General features: G+C 43.7%; 2 protein-coding genes across 2 annotated transcripts in view; one reads left to right on the forward strand and one right to left on the reverse strand.

The window, feature by feature from the left end:
• The window catches only part of LOC116535812 (beta-1,3-galactosyl-O-glycosyl-glycoprotein beta-1,6-N-acetylglucosaminyltransferase 7), a 7,342-nt gene extending 6,514 nt beyond the window's left edge, over nucleotides 1–828 (forward strand). The window contains exon 3 of the mRNA XM_032257217.1: nucleotides 387–828. Within this exon, the coding sequence (XP_032113108.1) occupies nucleotides 387–613 (227 nt within the window). The 3' untranslated portion in view covers nucleotides 614–828. The remainder of the gene's footprint in view (nucleotides 1–386) is intronic.
• RTF2 (replication termination factor 2) overlaps nucleotides 1–15,983 on the reverse strand; it is a 54,127-nt gene that overhangs the window by 27,005 nt on the left and 11,139 nt on the right. Inside the window, exon 5 of the mRNA XM_032257218.1 lies at nucleotides 10,159–10,237. Within this exon, the coding sequence (XP_032113109.1) occupies nucleotides 10,159–10,237 (79 nt within the window). The remainder of the gene's footprint in view (nucleotides 1–10,158; nucleotides 10,238–15,983) is intronic.

A 15,983-nucleotide genomic window follows, 5' to 3' on the forward strand; every position in this document is an offset into this window, starting at 1 on the left:
ATAACATTCTTATGAACTCCTTACAACCAATGAAAAACTTACAAGTTCATGGAACTTAGGATCTATCAGAATTGAGATTTTATCAGACAGATGAGTGCTAACTCATCTCCGTTGTGCCCATGATGAGCTGAAATTTCATGGTATTCACCTAACGTATTGACTAACAAAGATTTTAGAAATCACTAAAAAAAAAAAATGAAGGCATCCCTTTCCACCTTAAGCTCAAAATTCAACATAAAAGCCCCTGTCAAAGCAATCATGGAATGCTGTTTGATGTGAATTGTGGTGAAGCTGAGGCTCACACATGGCAATGGACAAAGCCACTTTCTGTGCACGCAGAATGGGTGAGAAGACAAAGGCAGCTAGGTTTTTGTTTCTTTCTGCAGGCCACTACGTCGAAGACATCTGCGTATACGGACCAGGAGACCTGCCGTGGCTCATTCAGTCGCCTTCTCTGTTTGCCAACAAATTCGAACTCTCGACAGACCCACTTGTGGTTACCTGCTTAGAGCGGTGGCACAGACGTCAGGCGCTCAGGCAGGCAGAAGTTCCTATAGAGCCACACTGGCATTTCCAACAGCAGAGTCATTTCAGTATGAGACTGCACCGCTAGGGAGTGTCTGCGTTCTTACTTGTTGACTTGAAACAGGAGAAGGTCGAACCAAAGAAAGTGGGAAAATCATTCCTAGATACAAATTATTCCTTAAATGAATACAGAAGCATGCTGTTGACAAGGCTTTACTATTGATTACAGGCCACTTTTACAGCTGTGGGAAAGAAATCACAAGACAAAAAACTCAGGCCACCACTGGTGACACAGCAACGCACTTAGAAGGCCAGGGCTTCAGTAGAAAGCTGCTGAAAACACAAATTCTCCAAACACTTGGATCCAGGCTCAAGCTAGAGTAAGAATGACACAGCCTGTTTTGAAGACCCAGATATTAAGAAAGAACAAACTATCAGTGAAAATGAAATGCTTATCTGAAACAGTCCTCACTGGCTGCAAACAACGTAACTCTGTTCTGGCAGTCCCAGACAGACACTGAGCAGTATTCGTCTTTAGGTGAAACATTTCTTCAGGTGAAATAGAACTCATCTGCAGTAGAAAACACACCTGGTTAAAAAGGGTGCCCTAAGTGTCTGCGGTCTTGACGTGACCTATCGTCTCCTAGCACCTTCTGTGGGGCGGACGCATTCCACAGCCAAGCTGTCCAGCGCTTGCCACAGCCACGGGGGCTCCTGGGCATTAGAAATGTGGCTAGTGCAACTACAAAAGTGAATCTTAATTTTTATTTAATTTTCTAAAATTAAATTACCTTTAAATAGGCACATGTGGCTACTGGCACCATGCTGAACAGCACAGATCTGAGACATGAATGGTCTTAATTATCTCTATAACAGATCTAGGTCTCCTCCCTTACAAAGTCCATGACTTTTTGTTGCTGCTGCTGCTGTAGGGAATTTTATATATAGTCCTTCTCTAACAAGAGTTCATACGGCATCATATGAAACTGAAATGCATGACTATTAAACGGCACAACATACAAGAGATTTCAAAAAGGGATTTAAAAAAGAGAACACTGGAAGCAGAGGAAAGGAAATTAAAGAAACGTAATTCCAATGCAAAGTGTAAGCACCTCAGTACGTGGAAGCTTCCCACGCATAGAAATGAAGTCAAATCACCGTGTGTCAATGAGATAGCCCTGGGAAAACATATCGCTAGCCAGAGGGGAAAGGAATTTGGAAGGCAGATCCCACAAATCAAACATCAAAGAACCACAGAAAATTAACACCTTTGTTTAAACAAACATTTCTTTCTCTTGGATATCTAATCCAAGAAAAGCACATATGGAAAATATTGAGACTTTCAAAAACAACACAGGAGCCCATGACAGCACACCACTGCCTTCCTACACATTTTTACAGGCAAACAAGGCGCTCCCAAAGGCAATAGCTGGCTACGCGCTGACGGGCTGTTCATTCAGAAAGCTCAGATCAGCCACGATTATGTCCCTGGTATTTTATAACTCAATAGCAACTGAATGTAAACCCCACTAAAGGAACAATAAAAAAGCTTATATCATTCAAGTTACTTAAAGCACAAGCCTGCCTTCACTTCATTCCAGTATCAACCCACGGTACACCCAGTCACATACTGTGGAGGGGGCCTTGTGAGAGCATCTGCCCACCAGCACTGTTAGGAGGGCGTGGGTGCTCCTGGGGGAGAAGCACTCAGAAAAATGCCTGACATTTTTTTTTTTTTTTTTTTTTTTTTGAGATGGAGTTTCACTCATGTTACTCAGGCTGGAGTGCAATGGCGCGATCTCGACTCACCGCAACCTCCGCCTCCTGGGTTCAGGCAATTCTCCTGCCTCAGCCTCCTGAGTAGCTGAGATTACAGGCACGCACCACCATGCCCAGCTGATTTTTTGTATTTTTAGTAGAGACGGGGTTTCACCATGTTGACCAGGATGGTCTCGATCTCTTGACCTCATGATTCACCCGCCTCGGCCTCCCAAAGTGCTGGGATGCCTGACATTTTTAATGGAGGAGGAAATCGAGACACAGGGAGACGATGGGATGTTCCTGGGATCACACAGCTGGGAAGGTGAGGATGGGATTTGGACCAGGCAACTACACTCTGCAGTATCACTGCTGAGTCCCAGGTAGCTACACCACCTTACCTCACACAAAGCAGCACAAATTAAAACAAACACCTGCCCCCCAACAGGTTTAAATGCTGTAATGAAGTCATGTCCTGAACAAATTTTAAAATCTGTTGTAGAAACAGGGTTTCCCTATGTTGCCCAGGCTGGTCTTGAACCCCTGGCCTCAAGTGATGCTCCCACCTCAGCTCCTAAAAAGCTGGGATTATAGATGTTGGCCATTGTGCCTGACCAAGAGTGGGCATTTCTTAAAAAATAAATTAGTGGCTCACGCCTGTAATCCCAGCACTTTGGGAGGCCGAGGCGGGTGGATCATGAGGTCAAGAGATCAAGACCATCCTGGTCAACATGGTGAAACCCCGTCTCTACTAAAAATACAAAAAATCAGCTGGGCATGGTGGTGCGTGCCTGTAATCCCAGCTACTCAGGAGGCTGAGGCAGGGGAATTGCCTGCACCCAGGAGGCGGAGGTTGCGGTGAGCCGAGATCGCGCCATTGCACTCCAGCCTGGGTAACGAGAGAAACTTCACCTCAAAAAAAAAAAAAAAAAAAAATTAAAAACCTGTCAGATGATGACAATATTGCAGGCCCATGGGTCATGCTTTGAGTAGCAAGCCCATCATTTGTTTTGCAGCCTGTAATTATTCCAATGTGTTTCTTCTTATTACAAGAAGTGCAGAGCACAGTAGGGAATACAATTAATTTTTTGGCTAGTGATTTGTTTATAGTAAACACAAAAACACCTAGCAACTACATCTCTTTGGACCCTGTTTACTGAAACCAATGTGCACACCCTGTGTTTTAGAACATGGCACCAATGCCATTTCAAGCTCTCAAGTCTCTTCCAGTGAACTGAAAAGCCAACTGTTGGTGAAACTACAGCCTGAAAAGTGGAGAAAATGTATACCCTCAATACCACTGAGGTTCCTGACATTCTTACGACACTGGTTTCTCTAAATGTTAGACATTACCTAAAAAGTGAAAATACTTGTTTTAGACTTTGACACTGTGGCTTTATCTCTCTTCATTCACATTTTTGTGATGCACTACAGTTCCTGAAACTGCACCATCACTTTTCTTTTTGGCAGAGTTTGGCTGAAATAGGTAGTGTTCATCTCTTCTTCCTGGGCATCCGGCCAGACTACATTTCCCAGGTTACCTTGCAGCTGTGGCCATATGACTGCGTTCTGGCTGATACAATGTGAGTGTAAGCAACACGCATCCCTTCCAGGCCTGGTCCATAGCAACCTCCTAAAAGAGATGTTCTCGTCTCTTTCTGATGGGAGCATGTTCCCAAAACAAGAGGTCAGAGCTACAAGACAGCAGCGGCCTGAATCTTTACCTTTGGAAGAAGGCTGCCCACTGGATTAGCTGCTCGAAGTTTGGGGTTGTTTGTTACAGCAGTTAGCCAACCCTGACCAAAACACAGGTTAAAAATTCCTTATCAGAAAATATGAAATCTGAAATGCTTCAAAATCTAAAACATTCTGAGTGCTAACATGGCGTCACAAATGGGAAATTCCACACCTGATCTCATGTGATAGGTCACAGTCAAAACTCTGATTAATGTATAAAATCATTAAATATATTGTATAAAATTAAGGTGTATATAAAATTTAAATGAATTTAGACTTGGGCCCTATCCCCAAGACACCTCATTATGTTTATATAACTATTCCAAAATCCAAAAAAATATGAAATTTAAAACACTTCTGGTCCCAAGCATTTCAGATAAGGAACATTCAACCTGTACTTAGTATTATTAAGCTTTAGAAATTAGAAATTAGAATTTGAGTCTTGATAAAAGTATATGAATTCACCATTTATTTCCTCATTTTAAAATGTTATTGTTTAGAATTTTGGATCTAAATAAAAAGCATTTGAAAATTTACTATATTCCTTCTTTTTACATAATAGAAGGGTCAAAGAGGTGAAGTGATATTCCCAAGGCCAGAGCCGGTGTGTGAGCCCAAACTGTTGTACTGGTTGTGCAATGGTTTGGATGTGTTCCTTAAAGTTCATTTGTTGGAAACTTGAGCCCTAATCCGTGTTGGGAGGCGAGGCTTCATGGGAGGAGTTAGGGTCATGGGGACGCTGCCTGCATGAATGGGATGGATGTGGGAGTGGGGTCCTTATTAAAGGACAAGGTGGGCTCACTCTTGCTCTTGTTCTCTCTCTCCCCTCTCTTCCTCCCTCCCTTCTCCATGTGATGCATTCCATCATGTTACAGCCCAGCAGAAAGGCTCACACCAGATGCTGGTGCCTTGATCTTGGACTTCTCAGCCTTTGGAGTTGTGAGGAAATAAATTTCTGTTCTTCATAAATTACCCAGTCTTGGGTATTCGGTTATAGCAGCACAGACCAGTCTAAGGTTGCCTGCATAAATGAATGATTCCCACTCGAATGTGCCACTGACTGTCCATACTGTTTTTTTTTTTTTCTTTTTTTTTTTGAGAGAGTCTTGCTGTTATCTAGGCTGAAGTGCAGTGGCATGATCTTGGCTCACTACAACCTCCATATCCTGGGTTCAAGTGATTCTCCCGCCTCAGTAGCTAAGACTATAGGTGCATGCCACCATGCCCAGCTAATTTTTGTATTTTTAGTAGAGACGGGGTTTCACCATGTTGGCCAGGCTGGTCTTGAACTCCTGACCTCAAGTGATCCACCCACTTCAGCCTCCCAAAGTGTTGAGCGCACAGCCATGAACCACCGCACCTGGCCCCACGCCCTATGATTTTTTTAAAGTGTGTATTACAGGTTGAATCATGTCCCCCTGCAAAATTGTTATGTTGAGATCCAAGCCCTAGTACCACAAAATGTCATGTTATCAGGAAACATGGACACTGCAGATGTAATTAGTTAAGATGACATCACTAAAGTGGGCCCTAATCCAGTATTAGGACTGGTGTCCTAGTAAGGGAAAATCTGGATACAAAGACAGACATGACAAAGGGAAGATGATGTGAAGAGGGAGAAGGCCGCCTATAAGCCAAGGAGAGGCCTGGCATAGAGCCCTGCCTTAGAAGAAACTAACACTGATGACACCTTGATTTTGGACTTTAGTCTCCAGGACTATAAGACAATGAATTTCTGGTAAGTCATCTTGGGTACTTGATTACGGCAGCCCCAGCAAACTAGCAGAGTATTCAACACAGCTCTCCAAAGGCAACTTTTATGTACAGTATACAAGTAAAAAGCATTCATTTTCTCATCCATTCTCTGTTGGCAACAGATTTATTTTTAAGACAATTTCCTGAGGTATACCTGAATTTCAGCCAGTGTCCTGTCATAACTGCAGAAGGTCGCAACAGCCAAGGTGGCCTTCACGAGGCGCCAGGAGGAGCCTACACTCTTCCTCATCACCTGGTCTCTGCTGTCCCTTGTGCAATCCTGACGTGGCTCTGTTCCTCTTTCCTCCTGCCTCCTTCCCTTCCCCTGAAGTGCCCAAGGTACAGACTGTCAACAGCTTACTAGCTTTCAGTATAATTTCCCAAGCACCAACAATATAATCTGAGTTCCCCTGTGATGCTGTATTTCCATGGAAAAGAATCAACTTCTCTGTGCAGCTCTGCAGACAGTAGTTTTACTGCGCATGTGTCCTCATGGTTACTAGTATGGATGTTTTCGGCCAACCAATGCAAACTGTGCACCCATCTAAGAGATGGGTACTATTATGGGCATAAGAAAAAAATTGGATTGCTTTAGATCAGTAGGGCCCCAAAACCTGGTTAACCATTAGAATGATTCTGAGAATCCTTAAGAACTAGAACTCCATGGGGCTCTACACCAACCTAGAAGGCTTTTCTGAGCCTTCATCTTCAATCTGAGATGGCAAATGGGAACTGAATAAGCCACTGTGGCTGGTGATTCTAAAGTGCAACCTGGTTTGCGAATGACTGTCTCAGCTTCATTTCCTACCTTCCTATATTTATATTCTTTCCAGCAGACTTCCTGGGTATACTTGCAAGTGTGTCTAACACCATCCTCCTCTCTGTTAAAGTGTGCACGTTTGAACGCAGGGCATGTGTGAAGCTTCCCTCCTGCTGGAGGAACCCCTGGCAGCTGAGCTCCCCTCCTTTGCCATGCCTCCCACACAGGATCCTGGCTCATTCCTGCTGTCAAACTCTTGCTCAGTCTTTTCTCTCTGTCCATCCTGCACAGGTCCACACACTGAGGATCCCAAAGCACTTTCCCAGCTGCATTTCCTCATTTTCTCATTCATTCTCTCTTGGCAACAGATTTATTTTTAAGACAACTTCCTGAGGTGTTCCTGAATTTCAACCAGTGTCCTGTCATAACTGCAGAAGGTCAAAACAGCCAAGGTGGCCTCCACGAGGAGCTGGGAGGAGCCTACGCTCTTGTTCATCATCTGGTCTCTGCTGTCCCTTATGCAATCCTGACGTGGCTCTGTTCCTCTTTCCTCCTGCCTCCTTCCCTTCCCCTGAAGTGCCCAAGGTACAGACTGTCAACAGCTTACTAGCTTTCAGTATAATTTCCCAAGCACCAACAATATAATCTGAGTTCCCCTGTGATGCTGTATTTCCATGGAAAAGATCAACTTCTTTGTGCAGCTCTGCAGACAGTAGTTTTACTGCGCATGTGTCCTCATGGTTACTAGTACAGATGTTTTAGGCCAACCAACGCAAACTGTGCACCCATCTAAGAGATGGATACTATTATGGGCATAAGAAAAAAATTGGATTGCTTTAGATCAGTAGGGCCCCCAAACCTGGTTACCCATTAGAATGATTCTGAGAACTCTTAAGAACTAGAACTCCTGCTTTTCCATCTGGCATCTGAAAGTTTCCCCAAGCCACGCCAACTCACACCTCAGCCTCTCTCCCTGCTCCCGTACTGCCTCCACCCTGCCCACAGTCCTGACAGGACTAGGCCTTGATCACACCTGCTGTTCATCTCAGTATGGCTGCCTGGCTGCTTCCACCTCACCAATGCTGCTGCTCCTCCTCTTCCCCCCATTAACCAATCGCAGTCCCTGCAGCACTTACAACAGTGTTTTGCAAACTTCAGCCATTCCCATTCCCCTCCCAACTGTACTGTCAATATCTTAATATTTTTATTTAAATATACCAGTTATTTCTACTTAATTTTATCCATTAACTTTCCTTTTTTTTTTTTTTTTGCAATGGAGTCTTACTCTGTCACCCAGGCTGGAGTACAGTGGCGTGATCTCAGCTCACTGTAACCTCTGCCTCCCGGGTTCAAGCAATTCTCCTGCCTGCCTCAGCCTCCCCTACAGCTGGGACTACAGGCATGCACCACCACACCCAGCTAAATTTTGTATTTTTAGGAGAGACAGGGTTTCACTATGTTGGCCAGGCTGATCTTGAACTCCTGACCTCAGGTGATCCACTCACCTCAGCCTCCCAAAGTGCTGGGATTACAGGCATGAGCTACCATGCCCGACCTAACAGTTAACTTTATATTCCTAGGACAAATATAGAAAAACAGTACTCTTTGCCATAAAGTTACCATAAAAATGCAGAGAATGCCAAACAATTTTGCTAGATCCTGCCTGCCAAAGCTCTGAGCTTAAGATCTACTCATTTAGGCAGTTAAGAGAGGTGTTACACAACATCTTACAGAGATACCCAGTGCCTGACTATGTACCTCCCCAGAGCTGCACGGCAACCACCAGCCATCTGTCCATCCCTGGGAGTCCAACCAATAACCACGCTCTTCCTTTGAGGCCCAGAACAAATGCCCCTCCCACCATTTCTCACCAGCAGACAAAAGAAAGTTCTCTGGCACATTAATGCCAATATTTTTACCATCCATTTGGTACCTGGCCTCAAAAAGCAAACTAATGATGTCTCAAAAGCGTGACACTTCACATAATGCACAGTTCCTGCAGGACTGAAATCTCCTTAAGCACAGGAACCATGTCATCCAAATCTTATTTTCCCTTGGAATCTATGCCATCATCTTAATACAGGAGACATGATCAATACTTCTGGTGGAATGCTATCAACCAATTCCCAAATGTCTTCTTTGAATTTCTTTTCTTACAAGAAAGCTTAATAAGACAGACTCCTCATTCTATGAAGGCTTTATTCATAGTCACCCCAAACATGACACAACTCACCACCCCCACTGACCTCTTTCCCACTCACCTCTGCCTGCCTCTGGGCCTGGGTAACCAGGGCCGCCCAGTGTCCTCCTCCATGTCTAGGATTTTTAGAATAGTCCCTTAAAAACTAATGCACATCCCATCTGGCTTAAAGCTGCCTTCTGGCTTCCTGACGTTCTTAGAATGAAATCCCTAAGCCCCAATGTGGCCCTCCAGAACCTGCATGAGACGATGACCCCTGCCTAACTCTTTAATCTCATCTACTCCCCTCACTGGCCCTCCACTCTCACCACACTTTCTGTTCCCTAAACTCGAAAAGTCCTCTGTCACTTCTGAGCTTTTGCACATTCTGTTCCTGCTGCCTAAGAGGCTGCCACTCAGGCTGTGCATGGCTGGCTCCCTTGTGCCCTTCTGCTCTGAGCCCAAACCTCCTGAGATGCCTTTGCCGACCACCACTACACCTGCCTCTCTCCCTCCGTCACACTGTCTCATGCGTTTCCTTCCCGGCGTCAGTCACAATCGATTCTGCCTTGCTCATCTATCTGAGTGTCTCTCTCTTCAATTAGAATGTGGGATGCAGGGGGCAAGGGCCTTCACGGATCTTATTCAGCTTGCTATCCCACGTATCAGTGCCTCGCCCAACCATCACTCAATGAAAGCTGCAGGCTTTCACAACAGGGAGCAACAACATAGGGAATGAAATACAAACAGGGTTGATACACACGAAACACAGTCAGAAGTTGCTGGCATCCGTGACATTAAACGAAGCAGCAGGCTAGCGGTACATCAACGACACAAACATTGTGGCTTCAGCACAACGCCATTAAAATAAAGCCATCAGTATTTCCTCCACGTGGGCTGAGGCTGGCTCTCACGCCTAGTTACTCGCCACCATGCAAGCATTTACTGGGGACATTCTACACGCCCTGGAGAGAATAAGGCCTAGGGATAAAGAGATGAACAAGCCTTGTTTCCCATCCTCAAAAACTAAGTCTGGTAGGGAAACAGACACATACACACACAATTGCATTACGATGGGAGGAGTGAGATAACAAGGTGCTTGGGGAATGTGGAAGGAGGTTTAGCACCAGGGAGTTACAGAAGAAAGAACTATGGAACTGGGGCTCACAGGGGAACAGGCCCTTCAGGACAGCAGGCCCACTAGGGGAAACTGAGGCAGCAGCATGTGCAGGATATGGCTGTCATGTGGTCTGACCTGGACTGGCAGGCTGTGGTCAGGTAACAAGAGGCTGGAGTCTGTACTCCCAGCAACCAAGAACCGTGGAAGCAGAAAAGCAACTCATGAGAGCTGAGTTTCAGAAAGACAAACAGAGGGAAAGGACCCTAAACCAGCTGACTTCCTCAGCTACGGAGAAGGAACAAACGGTACTTGTCAAGAACTCACCGTGTGGCAAACTTCCGCTTTTATCTCTTTCAAGGCTCTCTCAGAAAACACACAGCCACAGCACCGAAGGAAGCAGAACCTGGAGAAATAACCCAACGGGGGTATGACTACATTCATCACATAATCAATTCCCATTTACCCAAGAACCACAAAGGTTAAAACAGTTACACTTCACTCCATTAAAAAAACCAGTACATTCTCATAGAAAAGGGCCAGAAAGAAAAAGAAAGAAAAAAATCAGTTATATCAAAAAAAAAAAAAAAAGACTGAAACTGACACCACAAACATAAAAAGTCAAAAGAAGAGGAACTCAGGGAGGAACTGTTTTCAATAAATATAAGATTCAGAGCTTATTTTATGAATATTCAAAAGGGTCTCAGTAACAGTCAACAATATAATAGAAAAATGGACAAAGAGGATTAACATGCAGTTCATACACAAAATATATAAAGACCAAAGGATTCTTAACCTCAAATGTTAAAAGAAATGTCTTTTAAAACCATGACCCATCATATTTTTTACCTATCAGGCAGTAATCCAAGAGATTGGGGTTGGGCACAGTGGCTCACACTTACAAATTCCAGTGCTCTGGGAGGCCAAGGTGGGAGAATCACCTGAGGCCAAGAGTGCCCCAATACATTGTAATAGGCAACATAAGTAACCTAGAGTTGGTTTAAAGTACACAGGAGGATGTGTGCAGGTTATAAGCAAATACTGTGCCATTTTATATCAGAGACCTGAGCATCTATAGATTTTGGTATCCACAGGGGTTCCTGGAACCAATCTCCCACATATATCAAGAGATGACCACATACAAACTAATCCAATAATCAGTTTCAAGTGTGGAAGCTCTTATCAATAAAAGATGGACAAAGTCAAAATTAGTAAAGCTCAATACATTGGGTAAGAGAAAAAGGAGAAGAGACTGACCAGCAAATCAAAGGAAAAACAACAGGGGAAGCCACAAGCAGAGCAACAGGCAGCAGGGAACTCTAACTCGAGACCCCGCTGTGGAGCTCATTTCTGCTAAGTTCCTCTTCTGAGGTGAGCTCCAGTTTTCTTAAAAAGAAGTGGAAAGTCAAAAACGAAAGGTTACATATTGTATGATTCTATGTATGTGAAATATCCAGAAGAGGGAAACGCACTGAGACAGAAACAGCCTGGCAATGGGGAGTAACTATTTCATGGGCATGGGGTTTTCTTTTGGGGTCATAAAAATGTTTTGGAACCAGACAGAGGTGGTGACTGTACAACACTGTGAATGTACTAAATGCCACTGAACACATACTTTAACCAATTTTATGTGACATTCACCTCAAATACAAACATATATATATGTGTGTGTACAGCCACACACCTACACCCATATAAGATGGTGAACTCAATTAATGTGTGTGTGTATATATATATATACGTGCGTGTGTACACACACACACACAGAAGTTGGACATGGTTAGGTAAATGAGTCTGGTTCCCCAAACATGTCCCTGCTTGACCCCAATGGTAGTTTAAAAGAGAGCCCTAAGTGGTTTGAATTCAGATTATTTGAAGAAGAGTGTAATATTTAAAAGCAAAAGGTCCTTGGTCCCTAATCCATGAAAGCCCTAATCCAAATCCATGAAGCCCCCAGTTGTTCTGTTTCAGAACAGGACAGTTCACTTCCCGGGTGCAGTCTGCCACATGCAACACTGCCTGGCACACCGAGAGGGTGTTCACGTACACCTATTAAATAAACAGGACACCAATGTGCCAGAATGCTCAAGATTAAATACTTGTTTATAAAGCTCAATGAAACCATTTCTACTTACTCAAGATGCTTTGCCCCAGGCCCTTCCTGAATGAAAGTAGTAAAAAACGCTACCTTTCAATATGTCGTGTGTTTGACAGAAGATTTCAGAGGGCAGTCTGGACTACCAGCTACTGAGGATACAAGCACACCTTGTTTTACTGTACTTTGCAGATACCGTGATTATTTTGCAGACGGCAGGCTCACGGCCGTCCTGCATCCAGCCCAGCAGCATGTGTTCACATCATGTCTCTGTGTCACAGTTTGGTGATTCTCAAATATTTCAAATGTTTCCATGATTACTGTATCTGCTATGGTGATCTGTGCTCCGTGACGTTGGATGTTACTTTTATAATTGTTTTGGGGTGCCAGAAACCACACCCATATAAGATGGTGAACTCAACTGACAGATGCGTGTGTTCTGACTGCTCCATGAACTGGTCATTCCCCCATCTCTCTCCTTCTCAGCTCTCCCTATTCCCTGCGACACAACAATATTGAAATTAGATCAATTAAGACCCCTAAAATGGCCTTTAAGGGTCCAAGTAAAAGGAAGAGTTGCATGTCTCTCACTTTAAATCAAAAGCTAGAAATGATTAAGCTTAGTGAGGAAAGCAGATCCAAGCCAAGATAGGCCGAAAGCCAGCCTCTTGAACCAAACTCTTAGCCAGGCTGTGAATGCAAAGGAAAAGTTCTTGAAGGAAATTAAAAGTGCCACTCCAGTGAACACATGAATGGTAAGAAACAACTGTATTGCTGATAGGAAGAAAGTTTTAGTGGCTTGGACAGAAGATCAAACTGGTCAGAGTGACAGTTCCTTAAAAGCCAAAGCCTAATCCAGAGCAAGGCCCTAACTCTTCAATTCTATGAAAACTGAGAGGTGAGGAAGCTGCAGGGGAAAAGCTGGAAGTTAGTAAAAGTTGGCTCATGAGGTTTAGGGAAAGAAGCCATCTTCACAACACAAAAGTGCAAGGGGAAGCCGCAAGTGCTGATGGAGAGGCTGCAGCGAGTTCTCCAGAAGATCTAGCTAAGATCGTTAATAAAGATGGCTACACCAGACAACGGATACTCAGTGAAGACAAAATAGCCTTGCATTGAAAGAAGATACTATCTAGGACTTCTACAGCTAAAAAGAAGTCCATGCCTAGCTTCAAAGCATCAGAGGACAAGTCCACTCTCATTAAGGCCTAACATGGCTGGTGGCTTTCAGTTGAAGCCAATGTTAATTTACCTTTTGAAAACCCTAGGGCTTTTAAGAATGTTGCTAAATCTACTCTGCCTGTGCTCTAGAAATGGAAAAACAAAGCCTGAATGACAGTACATCTGTTTATAACATGGCTTACTGAATATTTTAAGCCCAATGCTAAGACTTACTCCTCAAAAAACAAAAAAAGATTCCTTTCAAAATATTACTGCTCACTGATAATGCACCTAAGTCACACAAGAGTGCTGACTGAGATGTACAATGAGATTCAAGCTGTTTTCATGTCTGCTGATACAACAACCACGGTGCAGCCCATGGATCAAGGGGAATTTTGACTTTAAAGTCTTATTATTTAAAAATACATTTCATAAGGCTATAGCTGCCATAGCCTTCCTTTGCCATTCTTCTGATGGTTCTGGGCAAAGTACACTGAAAACCTTCTGGAAAGAATTCACCATTCTAGATGTCATTAAGAACATCTGTGATTTGGTCATGCGGTGGCTCACACCTGTAATCCCAGCACGTTGGGAGGGGGAAGCAGGCGGATCACCTTTGGTCAGGAGTTTGAGACCAGCCTGGCCAACATGGTAAACCCTGTCTCTATTAAAAATACAAAAAAATTAGCCAGGCGTGGTGGTGGGCACCTGTCATCCCAACTACTCGGGAGGCTGAGGCAGGAGAACTGCTTGAACCTAGGAGGTGGGGGTTGTGGTGAGCTGCGATTGTGCCACTGTACTCCAGACTGGGCGACAAAGCCGGACTCCATCTCAAAAAAAAAAAAAAAAAAAAAAAAAGAACATCTGTGATTCACGAGAGGAGGGCAGAATATCAACATCAATAGGAGTTTGGAAGAAGCTGATTCCACCCCTCATGGATGACTTGGAGGGGTTCAAGACTAGAGTTAGAAGCAGAGCCTGAAGATGACTGAACTTCTTCAGTCTCATGATCACACTCAAATGGATGAGGAGTTGCTTCTATGGATAAGCAAAGGAAGTGGTTTCTTGAGATGGAATCTACTCATGGTAAAGATGCTGTGAATATTGTTGACATGATAGATTTGAAATACTTCATAAGCTTAATTGATAAAGCAGTTGCAAGGTTTGAGAGAACTGATTACAATTTTGAAAGGTCTATTGTGAGTAAAATGCTATTAAACAGCATCACATGCTACATACAGAGAAATCTTTCGTGAAAGAGTCAATTGATGCAGCAAACTCTATTGCTGTCTTACTATAAGAAACTGCTACAGCCACCCCAAGCTTCAGCAACCACCACCCTGATCAGTTAGCAGCCATCGACATCAAGGCAACATTGAGGCTCCAATCAGCAAAAAGATGAAAGGTTCACTGAAGGTTCAGATGATCGTTAGCTTTTTTTTTTAGCAATAAAGTAATTTTTAATTAAGAAAGGTACTTTTTTAAGATATAATGTTATTGCACACTTAAAAGAACAGAGCATAATATAAACATAACTTTAAAAAAAATTTTTTTTGAGACAGGGTCTTGCTCTGTCACCCAGGCTCTGCAATGGCATGATCATACCTCACTGCAGCCTTGAATTCCTGGGCTCAAGTCATCCTCCTGCCTCAGCCTTCCAAGTAGTGAGGTCTACAGGTGCATGCCGCCATGGTTGGCTAGTTAAATTTTTTTTTTTTTTGGTAAATACAGGGTCTCACTATGTTACCCAGGCTGGTCTCAAACTCCTAGCCTCAAGCAATCTTCCTGTCTTGGCCTCCAAAAGTGCTGGGATTATAGGTGGGAGCCACCATGCCCTGCTAAAGAGAACTGTTACAAGCAACCAAAATTTTGTTTGACTTGCTTTACAGTAATATTTGTTTTACTGTGGGTGGTCTGGAATAGAACCCACAATATCTCTGAGGTATGCCTGTACTTCTAAACAGTGGGGTAAAAGGCTTAATGCTTTTGCTTAGTGAGACATCCTATGAAAATGCACATACTAACCCATTCAACCCTTCACATTTTTTAAAAAGGAAAAGATACAGGTTGCTTACATTTGCTACACAAATCTCAACCATAAGATTCCTGGTGCTATTGCCAGAGAATTTGTTAGCTACAAATTCAAAGCAAGTTACCATTTTTTGAGCCTCTGGTTGACTGATTAACCACAGGTTCTAGAACTCTGTTTGCTGCTGCACAACTTTTAGCATTAGTGCCCAGAGGCGGTGGCTCCCACGTGTTATCCCAGTGCTTTGGGAGGACTGTACAAGGCCAGGAGTTTGAATCCAGCCTGGGCAACACGGGGAGATCCTATCTCTACAAAAATAAAAATTAGTGGCCGGGCGTGGCGGCTTATGCCTACAATCCCAGTACTTTGGGATGCTGAGCCAGGAGGATCACTGGAGGCCAGGAATTCAAGACCAGCCTGAGCAACAAGGTGAGACCTCATCTCTACTAAAAAAAAAAGATAAAAATAAAACTATAAAACAGAATAAAAATTAAAAAGCAACTGGAAGGAAATGGAATTGGCTTGATGGGAAACATCTGCCCTTTGCTTTCTGTCCCACAAGAAAAGATGATCTAATAATTAAACTCAGGTTTCAAAAGTGTCACATGAGACATTTTCAGAATCCCACTTCACTTCAGGTTTTGCTTCCCTATCTCAAGAATGGAAGGCCACAGACAAGGCTGGGTCTTGTTGGAAGTCCTTGTACCAAAGGCTGAGGGAAATGAACGTGCTCATGACTGAGGACCATTTCCTCTAAGGCGCTACCAAACCCGAGGACACCAGAAAGAAGGCCACATGACTGCTATGCTATGGCACAACTGCTAACAAGACCGGCATTATTTCTCCAGCCTGCCGCATAGTTTGTCCCGC

The sequence above is a fragment of the Sapajus apella genome, unplaced genomic scaffold, assembly GCF_009761245.1.
Source record: "Sapajus apella isolate SASKATOON/1434 unplaced genomic scaffold, GSC_monkey_1.0 scaffold96, whole genome shotgun sequence".
NCBI lineage: Eukaryota > Metazoa > Chordata > Mammalia > Primates > Cebidae > Sapajus > Sapajus apella.